The 11,425-nt window shown below is 57.5% G+C and overlaps 1 protein-coding gene across 1 annotated transcript in view; it reads left to right on the plus strand.

Moving 5' to 3' along the window:
• The first annotated feature begins 6 nt into the window (after nt 1-6).
• TMCC2 (transmembrane and coiled-coil domain family 2) overlaps nt 7-11,425 on the plus strand; it is a 25,917-nt gene continuing 14,498 nt past the window's right edge. The window contains exons 1-2 of the mRNA XM_026864182.1: nt 7-39; nt 8,157-8,663. Coding sequence (XP_026719983.1) covers nt 8,184-8,663 — 480 coding nt within the window. The 5' untranslated portion in view covers nt 7-39; nt 8,157-8,183. The remainder of the gene's footprint in view (nt 40-8,156; nt 8,664-11,425) is intronic.

An 11,425-nucleotide genomic window follows, 5' to 3' on the forward strand; every position in this document is an offset into this window, starting at 1 on the left:
GCTGTCCCGCCGCCGCGCACCAAACCCCCCGACCTGAAGGTGAGCAGCGGTGGCACCGGCCGGCGGGTACCGGCGGGTTGGTAGTGGGACGAGCATCCCGGTGGGGTCACCGGAGGGGTGTGGGGACCCTTTAGGGTCAGCAGTGGGGTTACCAATCGGACTAGCACCCCAGGGCGTTACCGTTGGGGTTACCGGTGTGATGAGCACCCAGAGGGGTTACCGGTGGGCTGTACGCCTGGGCGGGCTACCACCCTCCCCACCCACTGGTCCCCTGCTACAGGTGTGACCTTGGAGGATGCGGGGTGGCCCCAGGATGGGATGCTCCTGGGATGGGGGTGCTCCTGGGATGAGGATGCTCCTGGGATGGGGGTGCTCCTGGGATGGGGGTGCTCCTGGGATGAAGAGGTCCCAGGTTGGGATGCTCCCAACATAAGGATGCTCTCACTCTGAGGATGCTCCTAGGGATGAGGATGCCCCTGGGGTGTGGGTGCCCCCACCGTGGGCCACCTCCCAGGTTTGAGATGCCTCGTAGTAGGCTTGCACAAGCACGCACGGGGCTGGGCACCGCCGAGGCCCTGGCCCTGTGCCAACCTGGCCACCAAGAGCAGCGATAATAACAGAGTGGTGGTGGGAGAAGCGGGAGGACCCTGGTGACACCCCCCGCCCGTGGCAAGGGGGCTGTGGGCACGAGGGTCGCACCCCAGAGCAGGGCTGGAGCGGGCTGCCATCACCCAAGCGGGCTTTTTCGGGGTAACAGGGCTGTCCCCCTGCAGAGGGGCTGAGCAGACCCCGGTAAAGAACTGCCGGTGTCACCCCAGCGCTGAGCGTGGGGGAGATGCTCGGGGACCGCCAGCCGCGCTGATAGGATTAGTGCTGCGGCAGCCGGGAAGTGACGGTGTATAAATGGCCCCGAGGCTGCTCCTCCTGTGCCTCCGGGCTGTGTCCGGTTAATGAGGAAAACAAGTTACGCGGCACTGCAGCGCTGCGGGAGCGAAGGGAACCGGTCCCCGGCGGCAGGGATGCAGGCAGGGATGCGGACAAGCAGGACGGGGAGGTCCCGGGTGAAACTGGGCAGAAATTTCCCGTGGGTTTGGAAGGGGAGCAGCTCTGACTCCCCCTGGGCTGTTCAACAGGGTCCCGCTGGCTGTGGTGGGGTTTTATGTCGCAGAGATGAATTCCCTCGCTTGTAACTTTGGTGTGTTCAGGCGCTGCAGCGTGTTGTGGCCGCGGGCAGAGCGTGGCAAAGGCGATGGGGCCGCGGTGGTACAGAGGCGCCGTTTCCACTCTTTGATTTCAAAAAAAAACTGGACAAAAGTAGACAAATGTCCCTGGTCACCCAGTGGCAGCCTGGCATCCAGGATGAAGACCCTTGTTGTGGAGCATCCCAGCCTGCCGCTTGGCCTAGAAGGTGTTACCAGCATGGTCAAGGTCACGCGGGAGCTGGGAAGCACAGCGAGGACTGCCTGTGCCCTTTCGGAAAGGCAACCAGGAAATAAAAACCCCCAGTCCCGTAGGAGAACTCAGCTGCTGTAAGCACAAGGAGCCCTGTAGTTGCAGGACGCTGCTTGCTGCAACACGCGGTGCCTTTTCCTCGATGTCCGAGCAGCAGCTCCTGCTCCTGAGGCAGTTTGGGCTTTGCTGATGGGATATACAGCTGCTGCTGGCCTAAAAACAGCTGGAGGGGAGAGCCCCGTGCCAGGGGAAGGCACAGCCATGGGGATGTGCTGCTCAGGACCATGCAAGTCTTGGTGGGGTGGCCACAGCGGTGCTTCCCACCAGCATCACCCCCCAGCCTCTCTCTGTCCCCCCTGGGGCCCTTGAGTCAGACAGGGGTGGGAGTGTGGAGCAAAAGGAGCCGCAGGTTACGATGGGGATGGCCACCAGGCCAAGAGCTCCTTGGTCGGCGCGTCCAGCTCTGAGCTGGAGCTCAGCCCGCTCTGCAGCCCGGTCCAGCTCTCAGCAACAGCAGTGGCCAAACGCCCATTGATTTTATCGATGCGCGTGTCATACCCTAATGCAGGTTTGCTTCGCAGTGCTCACCTTTAAAGCGTTTGTAGCTCAGCAATTAATTGCCCGTGTGGAGTGAGTCCTCAAACTTGCTTCGCCAGGCAGAACACATGAAAAATTGTGTCTCGGTGCTGCCCACAACTTCCGCGGCAGAGCTGGGCGCTCTGCCTGGCCCTGCCACAGACACCACTGATTCAGCCACTTTGCCTCCTGTTGCTACAATTAGTGGCATCATCAATATAATCTTAGAAGTTTTCCTGCCCCAAACACCCTCTGGAGCTGCGCTGCATTCTCCACGGTGGGGTGGGTTCAAACAAGCTGGTCCTTGGTCCCGCGGCTGTCCCCAGGCTGTTGCCACACACCAAGACCCACAGATTCATCTCCCTGTAGACAGTGAATAAGCATCAGATGTAAACTTTAGTTTGCTGCCAGCCAAAGATGGATTTGAGCTGGCAACCTGGAAACAACAGGCTGCCTCGTGTCATTTCCATCCCCTCACCCCAGCAGATCCGTGGCAAATCTCCATTCCCCAGCGCCGAATCCAGCTCCTTTGCCGAGAGGGAGGGCTCCATTAGGGGAAAAGAGGAAAGAAATAAGTTCTGGCAAGGAGCAAAGCAGATGCATGACACATAGTTCTGCTCAAAAATATGTTGGGTGGCAGGGATTTCTGCGTTCTGCAGCAGAGTGACTGGATCCATACAAAACACTGCAAAAGGAGACATCCAGCCTCTCGTGGCAGCCGGCGTGTCTGGGGCATCCCACCACCAAGGTGTTCACTGCTTGGCCCCACTTCCACTTTCCCTGAGCATCCCTGAGCTGAGTGTTTTCCCTGGGTCTCTCTCTCTCTCTCTGTTTACCCAAATGGGCCGATCTGGGCAATGGCTGAAAGTTGAAGCCTGACATCATTTCCATCTCCAGTTTCACGATCTTGATCCTCATGGCTCCCACCTTTCCCTCCTTTGAACCCGAAAGACAAGACCAGCAGGAGTCCAGTGGCCCTGGCCTGAGCCATTCCGTCTTCCCAGGGCCTGATCCAAACCCCACATCCATGGACTAAAAGCTTTCCCTGGTCTTCCTGGAGCTGGGGAGCCTCTCCTGGTGCTGGAAAACCTCTCCTGGAGCTGGAGAATGTCTCCTGGAGAGGAAGGAGATGAAGGACAAGGGGAGATCCCACCATGGGATGTGCAGTCCCCAGCACAGGTCTTGCCCTGAGCAGTGGGGTTGGGATTGGGGGGTCTGGAGGGGATGGGGTGAAGCATTAACCTCTCGTTTACTCATAGCAGGTCAAACCCACTCAGCTAGTCTCACTTTTTTTTGGAGGTCCCTCTCTATGAGGGGATGGGTCCAGGGGTGGAGACCCCCTGGTGCAGTTCAGGGGCCCCCCCATGGCAGTGCCTGTGCAGACTGTTCACTGCAGGGAGGATGCAGAGGACTCCTCCTCTCCATAAAGGTCAACAGGCCCTATTCTAAACCCTCAGGTACATTTATATTTAATCCCTCGCACGAACAATTTTCCAGGCATATTTTGGTCTTGAAAGGACACCGCCAAGGTGAGCCAGCTCCCCTGCGGTTAGTGGGATGGAGCTGTTGTCAGGCAACTCGAGCAGGAGCAGCGGGTCCCTGGAGCGGCCGCATCCATCATCTCCCCAGGGCATCGCTCATCAAAAGTTCTCAGGCTGCTGGCAGGGACCCAGGGGGGTTCTCGCTCTCACTGTTGCGGAGCTGCACGCCAGGACCCCCCCGGTCCCCCAGGGAGAGGAGAGCACCCTCCCGGGGAGGGTGCAGCCAGGACAGGGTTTGTGCCAGGCGCAGCGAAGAGGCGAGAGCCGAGGCCGGGCTGTGCCGCCCTCCTGGGACCTGTGTGATGCTTCGCAGCAGAGACACGGTCATCCTGGTGTGGGCTGCTTGGCTGAGGCCAAGCACTCCATGCCCAGACACCTGCCATCCTAACCCCCCTAGGTCTGACCCCCCCCATTCTGCCTTCCCACCGAATTCCAGCACTGAGCATCCCCGCAGTCAGTTCAGGAGACACAGAGGTGACAGCCGTGGGAGAAGCGGTCGTGGGCTGCCACTCGCTGTGTTATTCCCCAGGAGCACATCTGGCTCCTCTCAGCACTGGCAGCAGAGATCTTGCCCTGCAAATGCCACCCGAGGTCAGGAGCTCGTGGGGGTCCACAGCCCCCCCTGGCCAGAGCCACACCTGGGCAGTCAGTGCTGGCCCCGCAGACGTTATTCTGGAGAGTGTTGAAGGAGCTGCGTGTCACTATAGCGTTTTGGTAGTGCATTAAACAACATGACTAACGTTTGTCACATGTTTGTTCTCTCATCCTGTCCCCGGGAGGAGAAGCGTGTGTGGGGGAGTGCTTTATTTTCCATTTTAGAACATCTATACGTTTTCCTTGGCATTCGTGGCAGCGGGAGGAGTGGCAGAAAGGGGAGTCGGGATGCTGGTGTGAGATAGGACTGGGAGGGGCAACTGGGCTGGCTGCCACCCTGGGGGGACAGCTCTGCCCCCAGCCCCAGCCTGGCTGCCAGCAGGGGGGTGCAGGGGGGTGGTAGGACCCCCTTGCTGAGGATCCTTAGGAGGATCAGCTGGAGAAAGCAGCAGGAGGACCAGACTTGCAGGGACAAGCGGGACTTCCCAAGGTCCTGCTGCTGTTTGTAGGGCTGCGAGGTGCTCAGAGACGTGGCCTTCCCTGGGCTCCCCCACACCTTAAAATACACCGTGGGGTGGGATGGGATGGGATGGCATGGGATGGGATGGGATGGGACGGGACAATCTTTCACTGTGTCTCTGCAATGCCTTCAAAGGGCTGCAGAGTCTTGGCTGGAGCCTCTGGGCAGGCCAGGGACATAAATAATTAATAATAATAATAATAATTGAGCAGGACTTTGCAACATGTGGCTGTGCTATAAGGTCATGGCAACAAGATCCCCTCCTTGCACGTCTGAAAGCTGAGTAAGAGGTTTGGATGTCAGTGCAGAGCTGGAAAACCATTTAGTGAGAAACTGGGGGGTTTCAGGCTGCGGGGCCATTCGGCAGCGGCAGGAACATGGGCCCCGGAGAGCCCGGCACGGCCGAGCAGGAGGGAGGGACACACATCCCTGTGACAGCAGGCAAGGGCAGCACCTGGCTCTCCCACAGGACACAGCCAAAGAGCAGTGTCCCAGACAAAACAGTCATCCCAGTCACTGTTTTCCTGCAAGATACGTTGGTTTGGGTTAAAATGGGGTTTTCCAGCTCTTGGCTTGTCCCTGCAGTGTCCCCACAGGGCTGGGACTCTGGTCGCAGTGCAGGCAGGGTGGTGGGATGGGTACAAGGGGGGGTCATGCAGCCCCTTCCTGGCTCCTCGCATTTTTGCCATTACTTTCCATCAGTGGATAAAGACATAAGAAGGTGTGACCGTGGTCAGCCCAGAGCTGTGCTCAGCCAAACTGCCTGTCTTGGGCTCGACCCTGCCACAGCCAGCAAGAACTGATCCATTTGTGGGGGACGTGAAGCAGGAGACACTTCTTCGGAGCCCACGGAAACAAGTCTCCGCTGCTGACCCTGGCTGCATTAATGAAAAAGAGTAAAGAAATAAATATGTTTTGGTATTAATCTTAGCATTTTACAGCTGTCTACACTGAGAAATTAATCTCCGTATCCATTGCATCAGTTATTAAGCAACGACTGTTCCAAAATAGCCCGTGCAGACGCTCTGTTCTGAGCCACGAGTAGTTTTGTGCCAGAAAAATGCCTCTGCTCTGGAAGTGCAGTAATATCCCAGAGTAACATAAGAAAACAGAGCTTTTACATCAGCAAATTCTCTGGAATACCCATTGCGGAATGGCTTGTTCATGGTTACCACTCCCATGAACTTTTTAATATAGACAAGCCTTTAGCTTGACAAACTGTCGATCCAGTGGGATTCAAGCCCAAGCAGCAGGGCTGGGATTCCTCTTTTTGCTTCCCTCCCCCTTTTTTCCCCCCGTGCAGATCCCTTACCGTCCTGCCAGGAGCTCTACCTGCAGAGCCCCTGAAAGGTTCTTTCAGGCAAAATTGGAAAGGACCAGAGCAGAGTTTCTTTTAAAAGGTGAATTTCTATCGGATCAAGCTGTTGGGCCAAGAACCCTCTGTGAGCAGCTGGCTTCCACCTCCATGCTGGTGCTGGAAAAACATCCTCTCTTTTATTGCCAGCTTCGCTTTTATTTAGTTTTCGTTACCCTCAAGGAAGTAAGTTGGTAATTTTTTTTTTCACTTGGACCTTCTAAAGGGCTAACTGTGCGTCCAAGGGTATGCCATACCCTTGATGGTAGAAATCTGTGGGTTTATAGTTATTATCTATCTAATGCTGCCTCTGTTTCCATAGAGACTCTATAAATAGAATAAAATTTAAATCACTATTTCCTGAAGTAGCAATTCAGCACCGTAGATTTATTATATATTTCCTAGGAAAAACCAAAAGGATAGAAATTTTCATTATGAATGGATAACAACAGAAGAATTAAAGGGTTTGCCTATAGTGTTTAGGGACACAGAATCTAATTGCTGATTCCTTGTCAGTATTACAGGTATGACGAGAATTAGGCCCTTATGGATTTGGACCCTGTGGCTTTCTTGTCTGGGATTTTGTTGGAGAAGGAGTCGTTTCTGTATGGCCATGAAATCCTCCACACTCCACAGCTCCTGGAGGCTGTGTCTCAAACATCTTTTCTAAAAGCTGGGGCTTTTGCCAAGTGTCCGCTGGGCCTATAAGTAGCTCCCAGTTCTGTGCCCACTTCACGCTGGTTTTCAAGCATGAGTTAATGGCAGCGCCGCAGTTATGGGAACCGGCATCCCTGGGGAGAGCCCCAGCCACAGTAAATCAGCGGTGAAATGCCCCTGAACGTCAGCAGGGTCAGGGCTGGCGTCCTCAAATGCAGGGTGCTCAGCTTAACTCCAAAATAGAGACAGAGAGCAACAGGACAGACTCGTGCCTTGTGGTCCACTGGGTTCCTGGTAGCTGAGGCTGCTTCGGGAGGTGAGAGGATCTTTCGATGTCCCAAGGTCATTTACTTGCTGCCCGGCAGCTGCGATGGACCAAGGAGCTGGGATCTGGGATCCGCTGTGAGCCCTTTGCAGATGCTGGAAGCTGCTGCCCGCAGCGCTGCCCCCGTTCCACCGCACACAGGGGACTGTGGAGGGCACCTGGCCAAAATCTCCCCTGGATGCAAATCTGGGCGTTCCAGTGACTGCGGGGAAACCGCTCTGGGCTGACCTGGCTGTAATCAGGAGCACGATCTGTTCCACCATCCATATTGCATGACTGTGCCGTGGCCAGCGTCCACCCAGATTCCCAGGAGCGGTCACGAGAAAAGCCGTGTGCTCTGTGGGAACGTGAGTCTCAGTCCCCTGGGAGAGGAAGATCCGGGGGTACCCGCGGGAGCAGCGTGTCCCCATCTCCTGATGGAAACCGGTTGCTGCCCAGCAGGGACTGGATTTGGTGGCACTGGGCCACGAGCTGCGGTTTCACCTCCGTAAGTGAGGCCAGCTCGGTCCTGTGCTGCGCTCGGAGGCCATGGAAAATCCCCCACAGAAAAGCCCTCCCCAGTCCTTCCTGGAGCACCTTTCGGAGAGCAGGTGGCCCCTGGCAGCACATCAGTGGCCGAGGCTCCAGGACTGGGGGTGACACTGGTTTTTCTAGCCAGGGAAAAGGCTGCTCCATCCCCGCTGCCCACAGGTCTCTGTGCCGCTCTGGCGTTGGCTGCAGCAGGCACCTTCCTCCCTCCATTTCTCTGAAGGGTCTTTCTGCTCCTTTTGCTAATTTTAAGGGTAGCCAGCGCTCATCAGAGACCTCCCCCCGGCGTGGGGAACGCTGTTGGAGCTGCACGCCTGAGCCGTCCCGAGCCCCTGTGCTCAGCCCTGCGTGCCATCAAACAGCCACTAACGTTAAATACTTTTCCGCAGGTATAAAGTGCAGCTCTGGCAGCAGGGCTGGTTCCCTTTCACAGATCCCTTTGGGCTGGTGTGGAGTCCCCAGAGCCCTCCAGAAGCTCTTCAAGCTCTCAAGCTTTGTGTTTTGGTTCAGCACTAGCGTGGGCACCGTCCGTCAGAGCTGTGCGTGCCGAAGCGGGGCGATGCTGACCCTTCCTGATAGTAATGGGTTGTTTTCTTTCCTCTCCTGCAGAAAATCCAGCAGCTGTCCGAAGGGTCCATGTTTGGCCATGGCCTGAAGCACCTTTTCCACAGCCGCCGGCGGTCGCGAGAGCGGGAGCACCAGAACTCACAGGACTCGCTGCCGCCGCACTACGGCGCGTCCGACCACGACTCCCCGGACGAGAAGGAGCGCTCCCCGGAGATGCACCGCGTCTCCTACGCCATGTCCCTGCACGACCTCCCGGCGCGTCCCACCGCCTTCAACCGGGTGCTGCAGCAGATCCGCTCTCGCCCCTCCATCAAGCGCGGCACCAGCCTGCACAGCGGCAGCCGGCGGGCCAAGAGCAGCTCGTTGGAGCCCCAAAAAGGGAGCCCCCACCTCATCCGCAAGGCACCCCAGGACAGCAGCCTCACCGCCATCCTGCATCAGCACCAGGGCCGGCCCAGGTCCTCCTCCACCACCGACACTGCCATCCTCCTGGCCGAGAGTGGGGCCGTCTACCTGCTGACCGAGGACACCGAGTGCCTGGCTGATAAGGTAGGGCTGTGCCTTGGGGATATCCCTGGGGGGCTGGGGCAGAACTGGGTGCAGAGCACCCCAAAACGCTGCTGGGAGGAGACCGTCCCTTGGGGCAGCGCTGGTGGCACTGGGTGTGCAGGACAGAAGGCCGGGGGCTGCTGGGGTTGATGTTCCTCTTGTGGGGAGGTGAAAGCAGGGACGTGCCCCGGTCTGATTCCCAGAGCGGGATTTGAGGGAGAAAGAACAGGACCTGCTGGTTGCCAGTGGGGTGGGACCCCCGGCGTAGGGTTGGAGGGGATCCCGGGCAGCCCAGCACCGTGTGTCTGCGAGGATTCAGTCAGGCAACTGCAAATTGGTCCCGTCCAAAGTGATTTTTAAACCACTCTGCGCAGAGCTAATAGAGAGGATGGTATTTCCATCTAGCGTTTAGGCCTGTTAATGATGAAACAGCTGAGATTAGCACGGCAGCACGGCGCACTGAGGACATGGTGCGAGCGGGGAGAGGTGCTCTGGGTGCTGGTGGGATTCTCCTTGGCTTCTCTCCTTGGCCTTTGGAGCTCTGGGGGTGTCAGGCTCTAAAATCACCCTCTGCCACCCGGAGGGATAGATGCTTTTTTTTTTTTTTTTTTTTTTTTTGCTTTACCTGTAAATGTCATCAGTGGATTGGCAAAGTGGTAGGGATTGGGGTGGGGACATGGCCAGGCAGGATCTGGGGGCTCTTGGGTGGCTTTTACAGGAATAGCTGTGTAGAAGGGTGGCAGTGGCTGGGCAGAGCTGCTGGGGTGGGATAGCAGTGGGGGTGTCATGTCCTTGTGCTCCCCCTGAGCCGTGGGACCCACACTTCACACACACACACACACACACACACACACACACCTCCAGCCGCTCCTCTCTCCTTGGCATTGAGTCACCGAGAGGGAAATCTGACCTGGAGACTTCTACTGCCCTCTGAGCTAATGGAAAGAGGATCAACCAGATACTTTTTCTTTCTGTTTTCGCTCGGCCGTTTCAGCGCCGAGCTGCAGCTGACGCTCACAGCCTGCAGCATGTGCCAGTGCTGCTCCCCTGCCGCAGCCGTGCAGGGACGGGGCCACCACCGGGACGTGGGAATCTGGTCCCAAGGGATAGACACATCATTGTATTCATCAGAAATACCTGCCCAGGTCCTCCTCTCCCCCCTTCACAGTCTGCAGATCAGAACAGCACCCCGACCCTTCCTTGGCAGTCCCCGCTCCTCGCCACTGGCACGCTGCACCCAGACCAAGTGCCCAAGCAGGGCCAGGAGCCATTCAGGTTGTTAATTTGAGCATCTGCAGCCACAATTTCTTCCATCCAGCCTGTGGCATCAGCCTTGCAAGGAGCCCGGTACTGCTGAGCCCTCTGGGGTCACGGCCAAAGCTTTGAGCTGAAGCAATTCGCACCGGGGCAGAAGCACCCAGGGGGAGGCGAGAGCAGAGCGGGTCGTGTCCGCTCATGGAGCAGCACATCGAGCGCAGAAAGGGGATGAATAATTAACTGCATATGACACAAAGAGTAATAAGAAGAGAGACGATACTGGGGCCTTTGTGAGGCAGTGGAAAAACAACCTATTTGGAGAAACAAGAGCTATGTGATATTCTCATGCCGTATTATTTTTCCGTAGCCCTCAGGAAAGCCGGCCTCCTGCCCACAGCCGACCGGCTCCTCTTCCGCAGGGACGGCTGGTGCTGCCGTGCTCTGCCCTCTGCCTTGTCCCGCCGGGGTCAAACACCTCCTCCCCATTTTACCCTCCGTTCGGAAGCTGCTGCCCACGGGGTGCACAGGGCTCCTGTGAAAGAGCCATTTTTTCCCCCAGAAATTTCATGCTGAATTTTCCATCCGTTGCGTAAGGGCCCGAGCTCACACTGGATTAATCCCTCGTGGGATCGCTCAGCCTCAGCAAGTGCTTTTTGAAGAGCTATTAATTTTTTCCCCCCTTTTTTCTTCTTAATTAGGTTCCTGCAGTTTTCCCTTCCCTACCTTCACCTGCACTGGTTCCTTGCCCCACAGTCCTTACTGGTGCTGGGCCACCCTCCACCCTGCACCCCTTTAAGTGCCCCCACGAGGCATCTGCCCATCATGGGGGGCATCGCCAAGCGATAACCCCCGACAGCAAAAGGTGACAGCAAAGAGCTGTCACCTGCACCACATGCTGGGGACAAGGTTTTGCTTTGCAGGGTGATGCAGGTTTGTGGCTTCCCCCCCGCAGCCTTCCACCCCACTCTGTGCGTGCAAAGAACAGCTCCCCACGAGTGTGGGGTGACTCGGGTGTCCCCTGCCTCCTGCTGGCACTTGAACGCGGCTTGGGACCAAGGTTTTGTGTGTTGACTCCTCTCCAAGAGCCGAGGTGGTCAGCGTGTGCCCTCTGGTGCGCGGTGACACGGATCTCTGCTCGCCGGCGAGCTGGGGGGAGCTGCTTCCCCGGCCTGCGGGTACCAACCCCCGGGATCAGCGCCGGGTTTCAAGCTCGCTTGCTTAGCCAAAGCGTGGTGACACGTTTGGCGTGGTGGCACATTTGGGGTGCACATCGGTGGTGGTGCGGCTGAGGGAGCACGTGGCCCGTGTCGGTGTTTCACACGAGGCCCTTCCAGCTTGCGGCCACGGTGCCACGTGTGACAGTTGGGGCAGGGGGAGGCTGCGGGCAGGGATGGCGCATGGCGATGGGAACGTGCTGGAGAGCTTTCTCCTTATCTCGCTAATCTCCTCCTGGTGACCCGCCAGCGCCTTGTGGGAGACGCAGCCAGACGGGCATTACCGGCCGG

This window comes from Athene cunicularia, assembly GCF_003259725.1.
Source record: "Athene cunicularia isolate RWA chromosome 26 unlocalized genomic scaffold, athCun1 chr26_part1, whole genome shotgun sequence".
In the NCBI taxonomy this organism is placed as follows: Eukaryota; Metazoa; Chordata; class Aves; order Strigiformes; family Strigidae; genus Athene; species Athene cunicularia.